This window comes from Anolis carolinensis, chromosome 4 (genome assembly GCF_035594765.1).
Source record: "Anolis carolinensis isolate JA03-04 chromosome 4, rAnoCar3.1.pri, whole genome shotgun sequence".
In the NCBI taxonomy this organism is placed as follows: Eukaryota; Metazoa; Chordata; class Lepidosauria; order Squamata; family Dactyloidae; genus Anolis; species Anolis carolinensis.
In genome coordinates, this window is record NC_085844.1 from 144411693 (window position 1) to 144437285 (window position 25593).

A 25593-nucleotide genomic window follows, 5' to 3' on the forward strand; every position below is an offset into this window, starting at 1 on the left:
CTACAACAAAGCAAGGATAGTTAATCAGGCTTTTGCAAATGTAGGAATAGTGCCACTGATGGACCACCTGCCAAAGAAGAAAACCATTCATTGGGCCATGAAGCCAGTTTTCAAAGCCCCTGTCCAGTTCCAGTGCCTGTCCAGAAGCCTCTATGGGGCATGGCTTCTAAGTAAAGCTAGAAAATCCCTTGTATCTTAATTTAGACCCTGGGCACATAAAACTAAACAAGGCACATTTTGTCAGATCCTGTGGTATGAGAAATGGAACCACACTACAGCTGCCCATCCATATTACCAAAGTACTTCAGACATAATATTTCCTTGCATTTAGTAATTTGGTCTTGCTGCAGAGAGCTTATTGTTTTGTAAAGTCAACAGTTCCATACTGTTAGCCACATTCCAGTGAATTAGGCTGTCTGTGTATAAAGGCTAATCATGTTGTATATAGAAATGTAGGAGACCGTGGGCCAGAAGTAGGGATCATTTGTCTCTCCATATCATAATTACAGCTTTATGATTCCGGTTTAAGTGTCATATCTACTTCTGTGAAATCCTGAATTGGCAGTGAAGCACTTACTTCTCTGAAGGTGTACCCCTAAACTGCATATCCCAGGATTCCATAGGATGCTGCCATGGCAATTAAAGCAGAATGGTACTAGGAGAAAACAGAATTGTACTGCTGAAAATGTATTATCTTAAACCATATTTAAAATTAAAATAATCTAAAAACATTAAAAAAAACAGAATATTTCTTTTAAAATATGAAAAACAGCACACCATTACATCCCATGATCTATTTATATAATGCTTCAGAGACTTGATGATAATTTAAGCTTGACAAGACAATTTGTTAAATATGTTTCTTTGCAAAAGAGGACAAATATTTTTGTGGCATAAAATAATTAATATTATGTTTTGCGTTTAGGGCCCCACTGGTGAGACAGGTCCAATTGGTGAAAGAGGTCATCCCGGCCCTCCAGGACCACCAGGGGAACAAGGCCTTCCAGGTGCTGCTGGGAAGGAAGGTGCTAAGGTATGAAGAATGTGTAAAAGTCTATGTTGCCTTTGAATATAATGCAAGCGGAATGGGTTTCATATCTGGCTTCCTGCCAGGGATTCCGCTGCTGAATCCTGCACTACAGATGCTGCGGAGAGAAGGAGACTAGCTGATCTTCTAACTCAGTGATTCCATGAATGTTTCTTTTGAAATAGTCTTAAGGACAGTTTGCCCCAGATATTAAGGACCCCTGTGGGATTTGATATTTCATTTGTATATGCTTATTTCTATAACTCAGAGCTGCAACACTTGCTTACAATTGGAGTGTCACTGCTAATATAATTCAGAGTGAATCTGAAGATTTTAATTTGTAGAGTTATGGGGCATGAAACAATTTTGAATATCAGTTGCTGAAAAAAAATGGAACCTAATATGTCCTGATTCCCCTTTATAATGACAATCTGGTTCACAATCATAACAACGGCTAATAATTCGGTCGTAATACAATTAAGATATAATTTAATCTAGGATATATAATAGCACAAGCTCAAATATTGTGCTTCTGTTCTTAAGAATGTCGATCTATTGTAATATAAAACTCATTGATTATGAATGATGTAACAACTCCCAGGTAACTACTTTTGTGACCAAAAGAAAAGATAAATAAAGTTAACAAAAGGAAGCTTACTCATACAAGGTGTTGCACTTGCATGTATTCCCATCTCATGTGTTAAAAGAAGTAAATTCCAAAACATCACTTTCTCCCTTCTCTTTCCATCTGGCAGAATTTCACAAAGAACAAGATGTAGAATCCCTAGATAAGACATGTAATCCAGTGTTCAATTTGGAGGATTCAATGTTCATAGATGAATTCTCTGGAATATGTTTTGAAACTGATCTTTGCTTGTCATCTTAGGGTGATCCTGGTCCTCAAGGCATTTCTGGAAAAGATGGACCCCCAGGACTCCGTGGTTTCCCAGGAGAAAGAGGATTGCCTGGAGCTCAGGTACAGTGATGTGCTATTGTTGAGGCAACGATGTTCATCCTAGCATCTAACTTGATACATCTCTTTACTATAGGGGGAAAAAGATCAGTCCAAAAGATTGCGCATGTATAGGAAAGTGTGAAGCCTCATACTTTTCAGCATAAATCTAACTACAGTAGTTCCACTGAATCAGTCACTGAATATTTGTTTCAGGTAAAGGTTAGGTAAAGGTTTTCCCCTGACATTAAGTCCAGTTATGTCTGACTCTGGGGGTTGGTGCTCATCTCCCTTTCTAAGCTGAAGAGCCGGCATTGTCCATAGACACCTCCAAGGTCATGTGGTTGGCATGACTGCATGGAGCGCCGTTACCGTCCCACCGGAGTGGTACCTATTGAGCTACTCACATTTGCTTGTTTTCAAACTGCTAGGTTGGCAGACGCTGGGGCTAACAGCGGGAGTTCACCCCACTCCCTGAATTCGAACTGCCAACCTTTTGGTCAGCAAGTTCAGTAGCTCAGCGGTTTAACTTGCTACACCATCGGGGCCTCAAATATTTTGTCAATATTTGGGCAAATGCCATTGATTCTTTTGGTCTATTCCAGTTGGGACTTGCAGTTGGATCAAGGCCTTTGTATCATGCATTTTGTCTAACTGTTTGGAATATCATCACAGTATCTCCACAGCAATTCTGTGAAGATCATGTTTAACCCAGGGACATTCCATTTATTTCTTCTCTGGTCCAAGTTGAATACTCTTACCAGCTACTCCACAACTGCTTCTCAGTTGTGAGACCTTAATAGGTTGAAAGGCAATGTGGGGCGAAGTTGTTATGAAATATAAGCAAAAGTCAATTTCACAAGGATATATTATTCCCCCTTTTTCTGAATTTTGTCTGTTATTTCAGCCGAGGACTCATATTACCTCACACCTGCACAACTTCTGATTCAACAAAATGAACAAAACCCATAGAGACACTATCAAGTTTGTGTTTTTATTGCTTACTTGGAAATTCAAAGTAAGGGAAGTAAAGCATCTCATAGGTCATAATAAATGGCAAGTGGTTTGCATTCAGCATTTATCACAATTTGTGCAAATCTGCACTACCAAGGCTGGTTGTACAAAGACAGTGAATCTATCCTGGAGTTTTGTCTATGTTTTTAAATCCAGAGCTGTTTTCTAAGATGCTATACTTATTTGGGGATTGTAGTGGAGTTTGGACAAAAACTCAGAATACATTCACTGTCCCAATGGTTTGGAAGCCTCCAACCACCACTGTGTAACTTAAGCAGCTGGAATGTAATCATCTTGGGACTGAGATGGAATAATATCACAAAATAATTCAGAATCAAGGGGCCCTTATACACTAGACAATTATAGCACTATGATTCCATCTTCACTGTTGCCCATTGTCCTATGTATTCCTGGGGGTTGTATTCAGGGAATCACTAAAGCTCTATTCTAGTGGTTCTCAATCTGGGGTCCCCAGATGTTTTGGGCCTACAGCTCCCAGAAATCCTAGCCAGTTTGCCAGCTGTTAGGATTTCTGGGAGATATAGGCCAAAAACATCTGGGGACCCCATGTTGTGAACCACTGCTCTATTCTGAACATGCCCCTTGAAACTGCAAATCTCTGTATTTCATTAAAAGGAACAGCAGCACTTAAAGTAGAATCACAATTCTGTAATGATTTTGTGAAAAAAGGCTCCTTGTCATCAAGGGATGGGTAAGAGATTAATTGACTCACTTCCCAAAATATGTAATTCAAGAATAATGAATGAACATAAGCTTGCAAGCCTAAAAATTTGTTCTCGTCTGAAATTACCATATTTTGGAGTGGTTAGATGCAAAGAATTGTGCATTTGAAAAAGAACACACAAAATGTATACATTTTGTATTCTGCATATCAAAATTGTACACATTTGCAAAAATGTTTGCAAAATATTTTATTCAGTGGGGAAATTGCTTGAAAATCTCACTCACACCACCCTGCATCTCCAATTACAGAGATTTCAGGTATTTGAACTGATGGCAATGTAAGTCAATTCTCTGGAGAGCCACTGACAATCAAAGTAGACAATACTGAATGACATGGACTATAAAGCCCTCTTGTTTTTTTTGTTTTTTTTTTTGTTTTTTTTGGTAATCTATTATGATCTTCTCCATGCCAGTTTATAGAGGTGGCATATGGCAGTATATGAAAATTTTCAGTACTCCTTCATTTATTTTTTTCCCCTATTGAGAGAATAGGGGGATGTTTGGATTGGAGAAGATGACAACCATTTTTACACTGCCCTGAGATCTCTAGACAGAGGGCAGGATAGAAACATTTAAACAAACAAATGATGGTGTGGATTGGACAAGGGCAGAGTGAGTTTATTGACCAAGGAAAGAATCTTTCCAGGTTCACAAAATTGACTATCCCTGTCCGAAACACTTTAGTAAAGTGTAGGCTGTTTAGCACCAACCACCTTAGTTAATGGTTAAATGCTTGCCTGGCAGCAGGTGAATGGACTGTTAATTAAACTAGGTTTTGATAAAAACCTTGTCGAGGATTGTATGTTCTTGGGAATGCATGTGAGTTTTTTCCCTTGCTTGCTTGCTTTCTTTTTCTACAATCTTTTGAAAAATTAATGAGTAAATAATCCATATGCTGCAACATTCATATTCTGTGGATACGGTTGGTGACAAAAAAAATTGTTGCAAAATGCAGTACAGTGTCAATTGTCAAATGAAGGTAGTGACAATGATGATGACAATATTTTCCTGTTTTGATAGGGTCCAGCTGGTTTGAAAGGAGGAGAAGGTCCCCAAGGTCCACCTGGCCCAGTGGTGAGTACAATCTGCATGGGCAAAGGACAATGAAATTTCCCTTGGAAGGATGTATTAGCATGAACAATGTGTCCCCTTTTAAAAAAAAGTTCTTACATGCTGTTATATAAATGCTTCCTTGCAAAGAGTACCCAAATGTATGCACCACATATCTGTCAATTTTAGTTTCCTGGTAATTATGGCAGACAATGAGTCCATCAACAGAAGAAACTATAAGCATAAACATATTGGCCTATCTAAAACCTGCTGTTATCGGCAGGGAGCAAAAAGCCTTTTCTTGTTGCTTTAGATAATACAAGGTAGGTAAGAAAGCAATCTCTCGTGGTCTGGGATTGAAAGAGGAGAACTGCGTTTCTAAAAGAATGGAAAGAAGCCACAATAAAAACTCTCCAGCAATTGTTTTTTTTCTGAAATCATCTGGGGCTTAGGGCAAACAAGTGATAATGTTACTCATGATTTGAAAACATTATGCTTAAACTAGCTGTGGGAACTTGAAGCTGTCTAGACAGGGAAGTATGACACTTTCCTTCTGAAAATTATATTCCATCCCTCTGTCACACAATATTCTGTTGAGATTTGCACATGAAAATACTTTTTTCCTTTGAACAGCATCTTCAGAGACAATTAAAGAGCTGAGAGAAGGTGAATGATGCAATGATTTCCACAGAGCTTGACATTGTTATTTCTTAAAACCATGCCTCCTTGAATCCTCTAGCCACAATAGCTAAAGCATGGTTAGTGACCATGCAGCTCTGGGTTCAAAGAAGAGTGATCCCCAAAAATCACTTTCCCAGGCATAGCGAGGAACAGACCTCTGTCTGTGAATAGTACACAAATGCAAGGCTTTTGTGTTTGTAACAAGTAATCGCCTCCATATTCGGGGAACTGATGACTCTATAAAAAGAGGAAACTTTAAGTACTGATAATGACTTCCTTATATTAAATATAAATTTCATCTGAAAGTAAAACTGTGAAGGGAATGGTTTTCCTGTTATGAAGCAAAGTTATCTTTAGGAAATTGGTAAGAGCTGCTCAGGAAAAAGGGATATTAAAAAAGAAAATGTAATGGGCTCTGTCATATCATTTGGCCTCTTTAATGTGTAGCTGAGGTGAGTGACAGCATGTCCCATAGCATGCTGAGGAAGGCTTGCAGTTGTCACTGTTGTGTGAACTATTCTGGCCTGAGCACCAAATGGTCTTGGGATTTTTGAACACCTAACTGCTGATGCCTAGCCATGCCTAGGAAATGGTTTTGACAGTAATCTTGTGAAGAGACCTATATGGTGTGCACTTCAAGGACTGGAACCCATTGCAGGGAAGCATTGTCCAGTGGAAGCTGCAATGCTCTACTGTGAAAAGAGACTTAGGCAAAAGATCTCAAAAGGACTTTTGTTCTATTTGCATGCAATACCAAATCAGTATGGCTGTAGTGTAGGTCACCAGGAAAAAAAACGGAAGAGGATTCTTGTGACTTTAATGGTTATGTAGAAAAGGTGTCGTTTGTATTGCAACCAAGTAATGAGCAATACTTGCTGACATTTGCTCTTCTTCACAGCCATTAAAGGTACAAGATCCATCTCCAGTTTTACCCTGGGAACTCTAATATAGTGGTATTTCTACTGTGATACCCTGTTTTCCCCAAAATAAGGCCTACCCTGAAAATAAAACCATGATTTTTCAGCATGAAAGCTCTATTTCAAAAACAAGCCCTAGATATTGTTCTTTTAAAAAGTCAATTTGGAAAAATAAGACTGCCCCTGACAACAAGCCATAACACATATTTTGGAGCTATAATTAATTTAAGACCCTGTCTTATCTTTGGGGAAACAGTATAGTTATCCATAAATGATATCAATTTCCTCATGTATGCTCAGCATGTTCAGTTGCTTACAAGATGCTTAACACTTTGCTAGTAGTTGTAAATGCAAAGGGTCCATAAGTTGCCTCTGTTACATTTTCCATTGTCCTTGAATTCCCATGCGCCACATCTATTCATTCAGGCCTTTGAAGTAAGGATGGACAACTATGTGGGACTGAGTGCCAATTTATCTCGCCAACTCCATCATAAGCTGCACCTCCCTCCTTCCCATATACACACAACATGCAAAAATGCTTCCTTTTTGAGCTGTATTCTGGTTTAAATGTTGCCTGGATAGTGGGGTTTCTGGGAAGAGATGGAATACAGGGGGAAATTGCTTGCAGGAGGGCACAGAAGATCCTGTCCATCCCAAAGGTTATATGTCCCCCCCCACCTGTCTCAATAATTGTTCCCAGTTTCAGAATCATCCAATATTACTTTGGTCCACACAACCATGATGTCTCCCATGTCATTGGTGCAATGTATCTGCTCCAGGTTTTCATTCAAACTGCAAATCTATCCTCAAAATGGGTTCAGGAAACCTCCTTTTAAAATTTAGAACAACTCCTTATTATCATGAAAGCCACTAGAAAACATTGACCCCCACAATGAGAAAGTGGAAAGTGAAATCCACAGGTGGAGAGTGATAGCATCACATGAATAGAATTGTGTATGCATACCATACTGGATTATACCAGTTTTACTCTCAGGTGGGGTATTGCATACTTATATGTGGTATATCCTAAGAACTTTTTAGATACCAAAACTGACAAAAGAGTGATACAATGTTATACTAGCTTTCTGTAAATAACATTAAATGTTTCACATTCCAGAACTCTATTGTGTGAGACTCTTCTAATCCATCTTTCAGTTCTCTGTTTCAGTGAAGTTCATACAGGGCAAGGTTCAGAATCCTGTTGCTTGTATTTTATCTTTCTGTTTGGGGATGATTTGCCCAATTTTGAAGTCATGTCTATGTGTCCCCAGTTTTAAAGTCACACATACATATACATTTCTCAACGAGCATTGAAAACAAACCAACCAACCTCTGTGGAATAAGACTGTAATTGCCATAAAATTTAATTTTTGCTCTCTGGAAATCATGATCAAAGCCAAGCAGCTTTAATCCTTTTCAATGTTTTACAGTCATGCCATGTTAATATTTAAGACCAGCCCTTATCCTCCGCAATCTAGCTTCTGACTTGTATATTTCAAGCACATGGTAATTGTCTAGTACAGAAGGAACAAAGACAACCTCAAATGGATTCTGTGATCTTGAAAAGTCCAAACAAAGAAAAAGATTTTCAGAATATTAAACCATCAGAAATTTGAAATTACTGTATTGAAAAATCATCAGCCATCCCATTGAGTCTCAAACTTTGGTCCTTCAGATGTTTTGGACTTTAACTCCCAGAAGTCCAGCAAGCTAAGCATTTCTGGGAGTTAAGTCCAAAGCATCTAGTGGACCAAAGTCAGGGAACTGCTAAGCTATTTTGTTATCTGTATGTGGATTTCTTATTACCCAAAAACAGTTATTCTACTTTCTTCCCTTTTTGGCAACCATTTTTGTTTTGTTTTTTAAAGAAAAGTCACATTTTTAACTGATCATGTACTGAGGAATCAATAACATTGGCTTCACCCTTGACCCATTCTGTCATACTTTTCAGCCTTCCACCTGAGTGCCAAGCTACACACAATTCAAAGTCATGCACAATTTTCCAAGAGATTGTTTTAAATTTAATGTATTTTTACAAAATTTGGGTAAAGAATAGTAAGAAACATTAGCAAAATGTCTCATTCTGGCTCTTCAAGGAACTTTTCCAAGATTTCTTGCACTGCATTATAATAATTCAAAGACATCATCATATTAATCAGGAATGTCCATATGCAAAGGGATTTTGTAGCACTCTGGAGACTGACTGAAAGAACAAAGTTGGTAGCATAAGGCTTCATAGACCAAATCTGTATCTGAGGAAGTAAACATAGGGCACATCTAGACTGACCACGTAGGTTGGTGCACAAAACAATTTGTCCTGGTTAATCATTGCTTTGGGCTGATCCACATTAAAATAGGGAAAAGCCCATTTCTGTCTTTACCTGAAGTTAAACTAATTTGGAGGAAAACCCAAATTCTGAAGCAGGATTCAGGTTGTCTTCCAAGTTAGTAGCAGTGCAGACCTCTGCAGATGGTTCCCTCCCCTCCCCTGTGCCACTGCTGGCAACACAGACACTTTCCTTACCGTTAGGTGTCCAGCAGTCCTCTGCTGGGTCCTACGTATGTCTGTGGCTCAGAAGTTCATTTTAAGCATCCAAGTGGGCTCAAATTGGTTTCTGGGACATCAGTTTGGGCCTGCTTTTAGAATTAGTGTAGAGCAGTGGTTTCCAACCTTTGGGCCTCTAGGTATCTTGGACTTCAGCTCCCACATTTCCTAATAGCTGATAAGTTGAAGCCCAAAACCCCTGGAGGCCCAAAGATTGGGAACAACTGGTGTAGAGTCACCCTTAATCTGAAAAGCTCATGCTATGAACTTTGTTCTCTCTGTTAATATCTGAGGTGCCACAAGATCCTTTTGCATCTTTGTGAGAGTGAAACAACTGGCACTTTTTGCAATTTGTGCAGGAGGTCATTGATAAAATTAGTCTATTTTATGCTGGTGAAACAAAACATCTCCACAGCAAGCCTAGAAATGCCAGCTGGTGCCATATAAACAAACTATCAATTTCTCATTTTTAAATGTTTATGGGAAATGACAGTTGCTATCATATTCCAGGTCAAAATTCCAATTTGTGCCAAAAAAGAAAGAAAGAAAAAAGAGAAGAGGTATCACAAGTGCAAATATTTTCATTAAAATGCACACCAATACAAATACAAACACTTCACTAGTACAGAAGCTTGAAGTTTTGCATTATCACCTACCAGAATGAAAAAGGAGAGACGTTTCATATAATTTTTTTTAACCTCTTTTGAAATTGGTCTTTGAGATATGTGTTTCTCGTGGTACATTGGCAAACCACATGTTTTTAATACAGAAATCCCCAAGTTCTGTCTTTCCAGAGAGGGTTGATAAATTCTTCTGTCTGAAATCTTGAAGAAATGCTGCCAATGCAGGTTAGACTACATTGAGTTTGATAGACCGACCCATTTTACCCATTTGAAACTACCCATTGAAACTACTTATTTCCTGGGGGTGGGGAGGTCAGGGTAACTTCAGTATGACAGTATATATAGATCATTGAGAATCTAAGAAAATAATGTTCACCCTCCTCATTAATTTTTTTTCTTAAACACAACTTTCAGAGTAATTGAAAGGAAATTGAAAGAAAAATATGCTCACATGTGGTTATTTGACCAGGGGCCTCATGTTTACAATCCTTGTCTATGGTGTCTCAAATGTACACTGATGTGCTACTTAAGGAAGCTGTCATCCCGTATAGAACAAAGGCTACAGGCAGTTATTAACTAATATTAATTCACCCATGTTAAAATTAAAATATACCCCAAAATATGCAACCCTAACATTCACTTATTATCCACAATGTGCTTGGGTATCTATGCATCAGTGACTTGCAGTTATGACAGAGGCAGGCAGAGACATATCAAGAAAAAATAACCTTGTTTGAAGCATTTCATTGCTTTAGCAGTCCTGATTTCAGGCTTTTTCATAAGAAGTGATAATAGCAAATATTTATTTTTATTCCAGGGTTCACCTGGCGAACGTGGGCCAGCAGGGACCGCTGGTCCAATTGGTTTGCCTGGCCGTCCAGGCCCCCAGGGCCCCCCTGGACCAGCAGGAGAAAAAGGAGCTCCGGTGAGTAATTCTGAAGAGAAAGCATATAAGACTGTTATATTACAGAAGTTATTGCTTTTCATATCCAATAATGTTAGTTCTTCACACTCCAATACCTTTCTATTGCATATGTGCCCAGCATACTCCCTTTCTATTTACAGTAGAGTAGTGGAGAAGTTTAATTAAATTCAATGACATTTTCTGGCACACTTTATCAAACCCTAAGGCCTAAGGAAAAGGGTTAAACAAAGCTGATAATTATGTGCACAATAGTGGTGGCCTTTGATTATAAAATGTATTGTCAAACCAAGGCTTTGATTTTAACTTAGTGCCCTAATGCTCAACTTTATGAAGTGTTCCTTTACTTTTCATTTTAACCCATCAGATTTCATTACTACTTACTACTACTCCCTGCTGTCTTTTTATTATAGCACAATTCTTAAGTGAAAAGCTGCAGATAGAAAGATAGACATATCCCTCTTGGGGAAGCTGCCTTTATGTTAGATGATCAATGTCATATTCACATTGTATTATTTATATTCTAAAATACAGTTTAGCTTATATTGGATAATAATAATAATAATAATAAAACTTTATTTATACCCCGCCACCATCTCCCCAACGGGGACTCGGGGCGGCTAACATGGGGCCACGCCCAGAGCAATACAATATAATACAATACAATATAAAACAGCATACCATAACACAATTAAAAGCAATACAATACATGATGATAGACATTACATCAAAAAAGAAAAAACCAGTAAAAACAGGGCAGGCCGCAAGAACACAAGAATAAAAACTCGAAGTGAGAGGGACAGAGGAATACTCCACTGTGGACAGGGACACATGATAGTGGGGCAATCTAGAGGGTAGATGTTAAGGGGGGAGCAATACAGAAATATATAACAGAAATTACTCACCGAAAGCACAGCGGAAGAGCCATGTTTTCAAGTCTTTCCTAAAAGCTAACAAAGTGGGAGCTTGCCTGATCTCGGTGGGTAGTGAATTCCATAGTCGAGGGGCAACAGCGGAAAAAGCCCTCTCCCTTGTACTCACAAGGCGGGCCTGGGATATAGACAGCGGTGATGGAAGGGCCTCCCCAGATGATCGCAATGGTCGGGCAGGTTTATGGTAGGAGATACGGTCACGGAGGTAGGTGGGTCCCAAACCGGATACTGGGATATTAAATAAGTCTAGAACCCAAACCGGATACTGGGATACTAAATAAGTCTAGAACACACACACATATATGATTCCAGATTATCTTTTTATCCCAGATTATTTGGTAGTGGAGACTCATATATAATCCAGTTTAAAGCAGGATCAGATTCTGGGATATAGGGCAGTGTAGAAAGTGCCTCCGTTGTTAAGCCCTGTGTAATAGAAAAAATATTATAGATACAGTGTTTAGATCCAGTTAGCAGAACTTTCACTCAGAGCCATTCCACACAGCCATATAACCCAGAATTTCAAGGCAAATAATCCACAATATATGCTTTGAACTGGATTATCTGAGTCCACACTACCATATAATCCAGTTCAATATGGATTTTATACAGCTTTGTGGAAGGGTCCTCAATGAGTTCTCGATGCTCGCAATATTCTGATCGAAGCCGCTTTATTTTCTTTTTAAACACAAGTGGAACTTATATTAAAATGTTGCAGGATGCAGTATTTCCATTCAGGTTTTCAGCCAGTTATGGCTTCTTGTAGGATGCTTCATTCCATTCTTCCTCAGTTTTATTGCTGTGACACTAACCATATTATAGTGACAACTTATCTGATATACTGTAAGATTGGAAAATTGTATTCATGAGAGCTTTTTTATTATTTTCTTTTCCTATATTTTTATTTGTAATTTCATCAGTAATCTCTAACAGGATATATTATCTGTATTTCCATTTCTATTTTCTAACTCTTATTTCTATTGCACTTATCATAAAAAAGTATTGAAATCCTGAAATGCAGGATTCTTATAACAGTTTAAGATGGTTTGCAGGGTAACTTTCTGGATTTTGTCATTTATATGTATGAGTCCTTATCTTGCCTGAGTAAGTAACTAGGAGTAAAATTCATAGAAAACTTGAATGCTCTGACTTCACTGTCAAAGTGGATCTGTGAATACATATGTCTGTACTATGATCTAAGACTTTTTTCTAGCTTTCATATTTAGCATTGTCTTTTATAGCCACTCATTTAGAGTAAATATAACCCCTTGCAGGATACTTCTAAGGGCCCATCTACTAAGTTCACAAAATCTATGGCCAGTCTGGAGTGTTACTATTTTGGATCAGCCCCAGTGTCAAGAGTCAGACGCCAGTTAACAAACAAAACAGAGTTTATTCAGAAGATAAGCCAAAAGTAACATAAACACAGAGGGTATCCTTGAAACACTTCACTTATCAGTGTTTCAAGAGTAGTTCGGACAAAAATATAACTCAAAAACAAGCCAAGTTATTTTTCCACGCTGGCATTCAATAAAAACTAAAAGACGCTTCAATTCAGCTTTAGAGAACAAATTGAGTTGACTGCTAGAAAATATGCAAAATAAACAAAGACTTGAAACCTTCCAAAAGCTGCAAAGTATAACTGAAAGTGCAAAAGCCTCTTTTGGCTCCAAACCATTTCTGAAACAGCCAGCCAGCTCTGCGGATTTAAAGGGACAGTTCCCAAAAGAAAAACAGCAAACTGGTTTGAAAACAAAACAAACTAGAAGTGCAGTAAACTGCTTCCACGGTGCAGATAAAGCCGAGAGCTTCAAAGGGATGATGAATAGCCGTCGTCAGGAGAATCTAAGGTCAGGTCAGGAGGCAGCAGCAAATTCCGAAAGGCAAACCAGTAGTCAGAAGCCGGGAGTAGTCGTCAGTCAGAGGGCGTAGACAGAAGCCAGGTCAAATTCCAATCCAGAGTCCGAAGAGGGTGCAGTCATCCAAACCAGGTCCACGAAAAGGCACAAAGAGCCAAGCAACGATGATATCAGCAGCTAGAAATAGTAATCAGAGTGCAGTCCAGGGAAACCCACACATTCCATCCCTCCGCTGCCGAGCAGTCCCAGATAACTTACATCCGAATCACAGTCCAAGTCCAGTCTTCACGAAAGCACAGAGATCCCAATGGCGCCTCAGCAACATCTTGCCACACGCAAAGTGCAGTGGCCAAACATTCCCATTTTATTCCCCTTCCTCTTGGGTGACCAAACACTCACACCCAAACACCAGGTGTCCCAAATCTACTCAGATTCCGAACTCCACACAGCTAGGGCTCGTGGATCAGGAGTGCCTAACAGTTTGTCGGAGTCCCAATCATCCTGCCCACACTTAGCCCCATGAACACTTAAAGAACCATCCTCCCTTCTCCAAGCATCCCAAGTGGGATCTGCTCCTGCAGAAACCCCAGGTTCAGCAGTATCCATAGGCCCCAAATCCCCAGACATCTCCGGTGGCTGTGCCCATTCAGTGCCCACTTCCCCAGCCACCACCTGTTCCTCAGCATCCATTTCCCCAAACTCCCCATCTGAATCTTCCTCAGAAGATCCCCCATTAAGCTCTCTAAGTCGCTTCCTGCGCAACTCCTCCAGTGAACCCTCATCACGAGGGTTTTTTCTGCCTCTTCGAATCCCATCACCATCAACCATAATCCCTGAAGGCGCAGTCACAACACCCAGGGGTAGCTACACTAAGCACTTCTGTGGCAGAAAGATGGAGTCCTGACTATTCAGTTGGATCAAACCTGGTTTGGCCCAACTGGAGAATCTCTGCCAGATGCCTTTCCTCATGTCAGCAAAGGGACCCATATGACTTAGAAAAAAAGAGGGGACAATCCTTCTCCTTTCTCCCATCTTTCCACTAAGTTTACAAGTACATTTGCTAACATTAGCAAAGGTACCCAGCAATGGCCTAGAGCCAGCTGATAAGAAGACCAATCAATTACCAATGACCAGTCATTTATTTATTTATTTAATGTACAATAGAGTCTCACTTATCCAAGCTAAACGGGCCGGCAGAAGCTTGGATAAGTGAATATCTTGGATAATAAGGAGGGATTAAGGAAAAGCCTATTAAACATCAAATTAGGTTATGATTTTACAAATTAAGCACCAAAACTTCATGTTATACAACAAATTTGACAGAAAAAGTAGTTCAATACGCAGTAATGTTATGTTGTAATTACTGTATTTATGAATTTAGCTTGGATTATCCAGAGGCTTGGATAAGCGAGGCTTGGATAAGTGAGACTCTACTGTATTTATATCCCACCTTTCACACCCTGGAGGGGACTCAGGGTGGCTCACAACAAAGGCACTAATTCAATACATATCAACATAAAACAACATATACTTTAAAACCACATAATTAAAACATATCAATTAAAACAATTACCGTATTTTTCGCTTTATAAGACGCACCTGATGATAAGACGCACCAGGGCCAGCAACAAATCCAGGTGGCCAGGTTCTGGAGCCTCTGTTATTGCTGGGGCCGGCATTGGAGCAGTGCAGAGCAAGAGCTCCTCAGCTGTCGAAAAGGACTCGGAGGCCTCCAGGCAGTCGAAACCGGCACAATCCATACCCTGTTTCCCTGAAAATAAGACATCCCCAAAAAATAAGACCTAGTAGAAGTTTTGCTGAATTGCTAAATATAAGGCCTCCCCCGAAAGTAAGACCTGGCAAAGTTTTTGTTTGGAAGCATGCCCAGCACCCGCCAAAGAAAACACCATAGCATGCAGGATTGGTAAATGTACATAATAATAATAATAATAATAATAATAATAATAATAATAATAATAATAATAATAATAAATCACACAGTCCTAGACACTTGGGAAGTGTTTGACTTTTGATTTTGTGATACGAAATCCAATATGTCTATCTTGTTTGCTGTGTCATACAATAAAATAATCATAATCATAATTTTATTTTTATACCCCACTTCCATCTCCCCATAGGGACTCGGGGCAGCTTACATACCAGTTGTATATGGAAATAATGATAGTAACAAGAAATTTTTGACAGGAATCACAGTTTGTCTGGTTTAGTTATGTTGGTTTGTGATGACAACTACTGTACAGTATAGAATAAATGTTCTTCTTTTTTTTTTGTTCAACAATAAATATGAATTCTTCTTCATGGAAAAATAAGACATCCCCTGAAAATAAGACCTAGTACATCTTTGGGAGTAAAAATTAATATAAGATACTGTCTTATTTTCGGGGAAACACGGTACAAGCCAGGCAGACAGGGAAATGCCTGCGCATTGTACCACAACATCAGCCACTAGGGGCAGAGTTGAGCGCTTTTTATCAGCAATTCGTGGAGCGATTGTTTTGCTTTGCTCTTGCTTTCAAGGAAGGCAGAGGGAAAGATGACGGTACCGAGCCGCTCTGCCCTTGCTCCCGAGGGAAGCAGAGGGGCAGAGGTGGGGCCAAGCCGCCCTGCCCTTGCTCCTGATGGAGGCAGAGAGCGGCATCAGGCTTCTCTGCCCTTTCTCCCGAAGGATGCAGAGGGGCAGGAGTGGAGTTCAACCATTCTGCCTCTGCTCCCGATGGAGGCAGAGCGGAGGAGGACGGTACTGAGCCGCTCTGCCCTTGCTCCCGAAGAATGCAGAGGGGCAGAGGGGGGGGGGGGCAAGCCGCTTTGGAGACAGAGGGGCAGAGGGTGGTATTATGTTTCTGCCCTCGCTCCCGAAGGCTGCAAAGGGCAGAGGCGGAGCTCAGCCGCCCATCCCGTGTTCCCGAAGGAGGCACAGGGAAAGAGCCACTCAACCGGCTCAGCTGCCTCCAGGCAGCGGGAGAAAGCCCAGGGGCCAATGCCCGAGCACTCTCACACAACCCCTCTAGCTCCGCCCACGTGAGGTCATATTGCATTTATAAGACGCACTGACTTTTTCCCTCTATTTTTTGGGGGGAAAAGTGCGTCTTATAAAGCGAAAAATACAGTACTTAAAATCACACAGTCTGATAAAAATGCCAGGAGCCATTCCAATTGTCATTTGTATTGTTCATTATTGCACTGAGATACCAATTGTTGCACTAGGAATCACTGTGCAAGTGCTTGGTCACATAACCAGGATTTAACTTTCTTCCTGAAGGTCAGGTGAGAGAGGGGTGATTTAATTTCCCTGGGAAAGGAATTCCACAGCCGAGAGGCCACTACCGAAAAGGCCCTGTCTCTTGTCCCCACCAGTCACAGCTACGAGGGTGGTGGGATTGAGAGTAGGGCCTCCCCAGACGATCTTAACCTCTGAGATGGTTCATAGGGGAAGATACGTTCGGACAGGTAAATTTTGAACCAGAACCATTTCGGGCTTTATAAGCTAAAGCCAGCACTTTGAATTGTTACCAATCATTCACCCGAGTGACTAAGTGTGGTGCTGCTCTGAATTTTAGGAAAACTCTGACATCTGCTAATGTGAAGTAAAACCAGGTTAACTGATTTTGCCCCACATTATGTGCTGGAAATCTCTCAACATCATGTGGACGTCTGGGAGTGATTTCTATCCTGATTTTGGGGTAGTGTTGAGGGTAGACAGCCCTATATTAGTCCATTGTAATGAGCGGCTGCCTTTGATCTTTTAAATATTTCAGTTAAGATCCTTCTTGGATGCCCAGCTTTGAGAAGTGAAATGGATGATGACAGAATTAGGGCCTTTTTCAATTGGGGCGTTCGAACCTGGAATAAATTCTGCTGGGAAGTTGGTCTGGTATCTATTTTGATGCCATTTGCTTTGAGGCAACATGTCAGGCAGAATTTTGATGCCAGGCTTTTAAAAAATTCTTGGGGTTTTTAATAACTATTTAAACTGCAGTATTGCTGAATCCTTGCACCACACACTGACATTCTTCCTCTTCAAAAATATGGGAGTTAAAATTATTTGGTGATTTATGATAGTTGGGGAAGAGGGTACCTTATCACTTGTAATGATTCAACTCTTTTATGTTCCTCAAACTTCTCAAAGTTGAAGAGAGCTGTGTAACATCGTGTCATTACTTTGGGGAGGGGGAAAGAGGGCTGAATCATTCTCACCTTAATAACACTGAAGCTTTCCTGAAGTAATGGCAGAAGCATTTGTAATCACTCATCCTTCCTCAAAAAAGTCTCTGATTTCACCACCAAAAGTGGGAGGCCAATTCGGCTTTCCCCAACCTGTCAGAAGAGGCCAAAGTCTGAAGAGTATTATAAAGAAGGGGGATGTTGCTCACCCAGCTTTGACAAAAAAATCCTCGGTCAAATATTTCAGTGCAGGCTTAATTTAAACCCTTGCTTATGTTTTGCTCTTTTATTATTGCTTTTCTCCCCCATACAAACTCCCCTTTTTTCATTGGTTAAATGCTTTGTGAAACCTATGATTGAAAATGGATCAAATGTTATAATAACAGACTTTAAAAAATAACAAAGTTACTACTTAGTATTTAATAGGAATACAGAAGTGTAACAGTCTCTGCTCGATGCTTTTTCCAGAGACAAAAGAGATAGCAGAGGAAACAGAGCAGCCAAGAGTGCAAATGAGAAGTAAAGATGGATATGGTGTGATTTAGGTGGCAGTAAAGGTGCAGATAATGTGGGCAGTGAATTGTTCTTGGGCAAAGGCATAGCAGTTCAAAAAGCGTATTTTTTAGTTATCAACCTGTGATGTTTGCCTGCCAAAAAGAAAGTCATGTATATTCATTGCATTCTGGATTTTACAAAGCACTTAGAGAAGGTTAGGATAGTGTATTGATGAACAAAGAGAGGAAGCAATATAGTTCAAGAATGGGATGTGAAGTGACAGCAAAAGTCAAAGGTGGAGTTGGTAACAGATGACAGATATCTGGAAGAGGGAAAGAAAATAAGGTGCAAATGGAATTGTGATAGTGATAACAGCAGGGATTTGCTGGAAAGTGTATACAAAACGTGTTCTTTGAATTCTGTGTTAAAATAGTACACAGAGACACAACAATATGAATTCAGCTCCATTTTCTGGAGATAACCAATCAAACTGTTGGCATATCTCCCAGACTTTAGATGGTTTGGGATTCACAGTCTAAATTCCATGCAGACAATTACCCACTAGGCAGCTAAAAGATAAATCTGTCTGCATTATAGCCTTGTAAAAACAATGAGACCAAGGGACCTGGTTAGGTGCCATTTACAAGTTTTAAAATTTATTCTAAAATATCATTCTGCTTGATTTCAACATGGTCCTTCTTGTCACCTTATATGAACCTCCTTAAGATGATCTTATCCTCCCCTTCCACTGTGTTTTGCCATTCATATATGCTCAGTAAGAGATTTTGGAGGCATCTGCTGTTTGCCTTACCTGTTGAAAGCAGGCACACATCCACAATAGGATGATCTTCTCAACTCAAGCTTTACTATATTATTTGCTATAGATGCCCTTCTGCAACCTGATGCCAAAGTCTTCTTCCACCTAACCCTACCTTAGCCATTTTCCCAGTTCTTTGTTTTAATCATGTCAGAAGTGAGCAAGTCGCTTCTGGTGTGAGAGAATTGGCTGTCTACAGGGATGCCCGGATGTATTACCATCCTGTGGGAGGCTTCTCTCATGTCCCTGCATAGGAAGCTGGGGCTTACAAATGGGAGCTCACCCCGTTTCTCGGATTTGAACCACCGACCTTCAGATCTTCACATCAGTCATTCAGCTCCCTTCCCAACCCTGATGCTGCTAAAAAGCTTCAGATAGAGGGGGATAAATAGGAAGCAGGCGCTGAGAGAATGCTGCTGGAACATGGCCATACAGCCCCAAAAATTCACAGCAACCCAGACATGAAAAGCCTTTATAAAAGAGAACTTCACTGTCAGAAGCTTTGTTAACTAATGTATGCCTAATTGCCTATACATCTTGATGTAATTCACAGCTTGGTTATTTAAAAAAGAACGAAATACAAATAACTACACTGGAAGTCCAGACTAGATTTGAATGATGAAACATGGTAAATCAACATTTCTGTATTCCCATTGATTTAATGTAACTACTCTAATTGAAATTAACAGTTGGATTAATACATTATTTACTGCTAGTGCTTTCAAATTCTGATCACACATGTGTATGAAATTGTTTCAGCAAATAGCAATATCAGCAAACCACTTACATTCAAAATTGCTATTGATTTTCCTGAGTATCCTCATATTACAAAATATAGATTATTGGTAAGCACATCCCCATCAAGAATGTATTTTCATTTGTGAAATGGAATGCTACCTTTCAGACCATAAAGTTTGTGAGATATTTTTTCAAATCCATTTTTTATCTTTATTTGTACTTAAAATATTTTGATATAAATCTTACAGGGCACCTTAGAACAGAATAATATAAAGTTCACACATACATACAGGCAAAAATGAATGTGCTGTAACAAGTGCCCATTATACAAAATGGCAAGAAGGAGCAGTTAAAAGTGATAATATCATTCAGCAGCATACATAAAAAAGATCTATATTCACCTTTCAAATAAAGCCTAGGGACATTTTTTAAAAAAAAAGATCTTCACCTGACATTGAGATAGCATCAGGCTAATGATTTCAGAGATGGAGCACCATAATGAAGAAGGCAAAAGTTTCCTGTAAACATCCAGCTAACTTCAGATGGCAAGTGGATACAGAGAAGAGTCTTCAAAGAGTGCCATGAGGCTACATGGATCACTATACATAGAGAGACAATGATTCCAAGGCCATCCAGAACTTTCCTATCTTTGAGTCAGATTTTATCCAAGTTTTGATTCAATGAGCCTCCTTTAAAATGTTTGGCTAATAACATCATTGATCTTTTGTTTAATGTGTTCAGTGTCCTACGTTGCCCATTAACATCTAACAGGATGGATAATAGTTGCTTCTTATTTTTAAACAGGGTGAAAAAGGTCCTCAGGGCCCTGCTGGACGTGATGGAATACAGGGACCAGTAGGACTTCCTGGTCCTGCAGGTCCAGCTGGTTCACCAGGAGAGGATGGGGACAAGGTCAGTTCTTCACTGCCAAAAATTTATTTGTCTAGTGAAGGGATCTTCAGACTTTTAAAACTGAAGACCAGTTCACAATCCCTCAAACTTTTTTTTTGCCGGGGGGGGGGGGGGGGTATTTGGACTACAGTTTGAAAAAAAAATGAATGATTTCCTATGTACATTGCACATATCTTATTTGTAGTGCAAAAATATGAAAGAACAATACAATATTTAAAATGAAGAACCAACATCAACTTACCAGTATTTTAATGTGAAGTGTGAGCCTTCTTTTGGCTAATTAAATAGTCAACTTTGTTGTTGTGTGCCTTTAAGTTGTTTCAGACTTAGGGTGATCTTAAGTCTAAAGTTTAGAATGTGGGCCAGGTAAATGACCTTAGAGGGCTGCATCTGGCTTGCGGGGCTTAGTTTAGGGTCCCAGGTCTACTGCAAGGGTGGGCAAAGTGGTAATTTTTGTAGCTTTCAGCATGGACCAGAAAGTCAAAAGTATAGCAAATAATGCCCCCACATGCTCTTTAGAGGAGGTGTGGAGGCATTTTGCCATGTTTGGGGCCCCCTGGGACACTTTCCTTTTCCTGAATCCAAACATGAAGCTATCCCAGTTGTTCAAGAAACATAGCTAGTATCTTGGTTGTGAGGAGGTACTACAAAGGAAAAGTGGCAAACAACAAAAGAGTGAACCTTATTGTTTTCTGCTCACTGCTTCTCTTATGCAAATGCTACTTTTCTTGCCACATACATTGGGAAGACCCATGGATACATTGCAGACCTATTACCATGCAGCTGAAATTTCTACTGAACTGATTTGGGAAATTGTATTTCACAATAGCAATATGTAAAGCCTGAGCAGGGATGCCTCATTCCAAAATGGGGAAATACAGGCATATATTAACTGTGTCCATTCCCTGAGCTTCCATGATTTCATGGTGTAGTAAATCGGGATACAATTGTGGGATTTGTGCCCTCTGGGTCCTGCCTTTTTGCAACACCTGAATACATGTGAAATTGCAGCCTTTCACAGTTTTCCTATTTTATCTAAATCAGGAAACTATGGGTTGGAATAAACCAAGCCAGGCTCATCAACATGTTTGGCAGCTGGCAGCCATCATTTTCTGTTTTCGATTGAATGAGAAACTAACATTTGATACTTCCTCTAATAGCAATTCTTGCAAAAGGAGGAGCAAAGAGCTATGTGCCCAGGCAGAACACTCATTTGCCTGTTGGCATTTTAAGTTCTGATAGAACTATCCAAATATAGCCAAAAGCAATAATTATCTCTTGTTAATTGTCTATAATCTGAATTGTGATGCTGTTTGTGCACAGGAGGAGGAACTCACCTTCAGCTGATCACTCACAATTATTTTATAGTGAAAGGAATGGCAGTGAGGGTCATTCCTTTAAAATCTAATTATAGTAGGTTTTGACATGAGGCCATGCTGTGCTTTGAGCCACAGTAGTCAATGCATGTTCTAATCTGTCATACTGATCAATGTAAAAAATTGCCCTCCTTAGGCTGTCACTCTTAAATTTGTGGCATAAAGCAGAAGGAATAATGAGGTGACATTTAAAAGTACTACAGTATTGACACAGTTAACCAAAAAGCCAGCCTTTCTAAAGGAGAAATGTCACACTTTTCTTTCTATTACAGGGTGAAATTGGAGAACCAGGTCAGAAAGGGAGCAAAGGTGACAAAGGAGAAAATGTGGGTATATTGTTACTTTTCCTCTGGCAATTATTTCCCTCTCCTTTCTTTTTATGACATTTGAATAACTGATTAATTGAATGAATGACTAAATGAATACTTATATCAACCCCCCAGTATGTTTGAGCAAGATACCTACAGCCGATTCCTACGAGGAACCAATAATGGGGGTCTCAACAGTCATCCCACACTCCCCATGCTCAGGCAGCACAGGGATGTGGGATGGCTGTCCACTTCCACCCTCTCATACCTCACTGCTCCCAGCTATAGCTGATACAATGAGGCCTACCTGGTGCTTGTCTGTAGCTCTTCCTGATTTCATAGCTTATGACTAGCAAAAGAACTTGGGAGAAATAGGATGGGGGAGAAGTGGAGCCGAACCATTTTCTGTACAGCTTGGAAAAAGGACCATCCACCCACTGCCGAGGTAGCTCAGTGTGCCCCATTGGGCCACTATGCAGGCCAGAACCAGGTTTTCAATGCTGGTTCAGGCCCACATTATGTCTCTGTGTAGAACCACCCCTAGACTATGGATGAGAGACATGGTCCTCCAGCTGCAACTTCCACCATGTTTCACTGCTGCCTATGCTAGCTACAACTACTAGAATTTTGTGACTAAATTTATGACGCACTAAGTAGATGCATACAGCTCAGCTTCTTTCCCATTTCTAATTTTAAGCATACATTCAGATCCCTGAGCCTGCCAAATATTACAGTTTTCTAAATATACATGTCCCATATGTGGAAGCAAAAATAGAAGGAGGTCTCAATTGATTACAGAACTGTAGAATCACAGAGTTGGGAGAAACCACAAGGGCCATCCAGTCCATCACCCTGCCATGCAGGAAAAGCACAATCAAAAGCACATGTGACAGATGTCCATCCATGGGAAAGTAATCCTCCAGTATTATAGCTGCAAGTCCCTCCTTGCCCTTGTCTTTTTAGTTGGAGAAAGTACCCATCTTCGGGTTTTGCTATCTCAGGGTCTCCCAATACTCCTCTAAATCTGACCACTTTTAATGGAAAGATGGGAGGCAAGGAAGTGTACTCCACAAGCTGCTGTTGCTGTGTAACATGACAGTGTGGGCATATTTTATAGGCCCAGATAACATTTTTGGGTTCTTTAAGACTCTCTGTAGAACACACCAGACCCATACAACAAAGTCAGTAGTGGGTGAATATCTCTTTTTGCAAAATACTTTGGAGATAGCAGATCCACCCCCTTTCCTTGCACTGATGAGCACTGGGAAAAAGTGATAGCACTCTGTCTATCTAGGCTGCAGATTGATTCAAATTCTTGTCCAGACTGTCCAAAAACCCCAGGATATTCTAGAGTTTCCAGCAAACTCTTGTGTGTCCCTGGGCCAGTGTAGACAAGCCTGTGACATGCACATTTTGATTGTGCATGTCGTTCCAACAGTCTGTAGTAGAGAAAGAAAGAGGAAGCAGGGCCACTCTATTGATCTTGCTGAGAACATTCCTCTCCCTCTTCAACAGATATGGCAATACAGAGGAAGGGATGCTAACACAGTGTCAGTTCTAAGGAGTAATCAATCAGCTCCATTTTAGCACCTTCTCAATTTTTTCTAATCTAGTGCCCTGTTGTAAGAAGGAGTAGTTTTTATGTCTTTCTTCTAATGTCCTTTTCCTTTCATGTCATGCCTTTTGGAAGGGAACTCGGAGAGTTGAGTGCCTACTTTACTGAAATGTAGAGTTTTGAAAGGGGGTAGATAATTGATAGGCAGGCAGATCAATATTTATTATGAAAATTAACATAGAAAGGAGAGTAAGCCAATCACAAGAACAAATCATAGTTTAATTCAGGAAACAAGATTTTAATGAGAAGCATTTCTTTTGGCAACAAACAAGAAAAAAAATCTCTTTATTTTTTCTTGTTAAATCTCAAAAAGGCCTGATAGGTAGATAGACTGGTAGATATTTTCTAGTTCTGGAAAAACTAGGAGAGGCCATGATTCATTTTTGTATGGAAATCCACTTTCAAACACCCTGAAATGCTGCAAGCATAATTATCTTTGATAAATGTCAGTTTCCAGTGTATTATAGACAAGAAAGGCAGAGACTTTGGGAGATGAACAAATAATGCTCGACTGCCCTGAATATAAAATACCTTGGAGTAGCAGCAGCTTCCCTCCAAAGAAATGTGGAGATGCTTATTAGGCCTGAATAATGTAAAATACCCTCCTGTGAATCCCCTGCTTGCTTGACTTTAGATGCCAGCTTTAGCTTATTTTCTTTTCCTTTCAGGGTCCTCCTGGACCACCAGGTCTTCAAGGTCCCGTCGGCGCTCCTGGTATAGCTGTAAGTATCCTCCTTGTTGCGCATAGCAAATGAGTATCTTTACCCCAAATCCTCATTATTTATAGCAGAACCTCAGATGCAGTTTATGTACCTTAAAATGAAGAAGATCTTAAATCTCCTCCTCAAGGCTTTTTGTGTGCACGCAGTTCCACGCTTACCACAGGTTCCAGTTCTGGGTCAACACACTCCTGCTTCTGCCTTATAGGAGCGAAACTATTTAAAAGCCTGAATAAGAGCAGAAAACTGGGGAAATGCTGTCATTGATGTCATTGAAAAGATGAGACTGAAAAGACAGAATTTAAAACAGTTACTTAATCCCAGGGCGGTTCCAGACAGCTGTAAAGTCCGCTTCGACCCAGGTTTAAAAAACCCAGATTGGGGTGGACTATAGTCTGCACACTGTCAACAAAGCCCAACTTTCTGAGGCCGCTGTCTACATATCCTCTGTCTACATATCCGCTGTCTACATAGCCCCCACCCCTCCCCAAACCCCCAAAATCCTTTTTAAAAATAAAATAACTTACCTGGTCTCCATTAACATGGTGCCGGAGCTCTTCTGGTGAGTAGGAATGACACACCAGTAGAAGGGGGTGCAAGCACATCATTCCTATGCACTGGGGATGGGGGTGGGGAAGGGATTAGATTCAACCCAAAAAATGTGAGACGGCTGTTTGGATGACCCCTTCAGAAGTCCCAGGACTTCTGATTGGCCAGTCCAAACAACGGCCATAGTGGGTTTGCCCCACGCCTTCCAAGGAGATTCAGAACAAATCCACTAACAAATTAATTCACTACAAAGCAGCATTCATGATTTTGTGGGGCATCATCTGGATGCCACCCGTGAATATCCATGAGGGCATGTATTTTGTGCCCTGTCTGGACGCGCTCCCAGGGCCCTTTCGTGTTGTTGCATTGCCTTGAGAAAAGTTCATGGTTTAGTGAATATCCAGTGGTTAAGCTGTTCTTCAAACTTCCTTTTTTGGACCATATAATAAAATATGTTCTGTGAGGCCATAAAATATAGTACCTGCAAATTACAAGTATCTTCCTTATGATTTTTTTTAAAAAAAATAGAAATAATGAGACAAATGAAATGTAGATGTTTAGACTTAAATCCAGTTGCTATTCTCATCTATCTATTAAGTAATTTGTTTCACCCAAC

General features: G+C 40.1%; 1 protein-coding gene across 5 annotated transcripts in view; it reads left to right on the forward strand.

The window, feature by feature from the left end:
* col11a1 (collagen type XI alpha 1 chain) overlaps positions 1 to 25593 on the forward strand; it is a 314486-nt gene that overhangs the window by 218577 nt on the left and 70316 nt on the right. For all 5 annotated transcript variants that reach the window (XM_008109137.3, XM_016993104.2, XM_016993102.2 and 2 more), the window contains 7 exons: positions 926 to 1033; positions 1914 to 2003; positions 4758 to 4811; positions 10371 to 10478; positions 20303 to 20410; positions 22059 to 22112; positions 24378 to 24431. In XM_008109137.3, coding sequence (XP_008107344.1) covers positions 926 to 1033; positions 1914 to 2003; positions 4758 to 4811; positions 10371 to 10478; positions 20303 to 20410; positions 22059 to 22112; positions 24378 to 24431 — 576 coding nt within the window. The remainder of the gene's footprint in view (positions 1 to 925; positions 1034 to 1913; positions 2004 to 4757; positions 4812 to 10370; positions 10479 to 20302; positions 20411 to 22058; positions 22113 to 24377; positions 24432 to 25593) is intronic.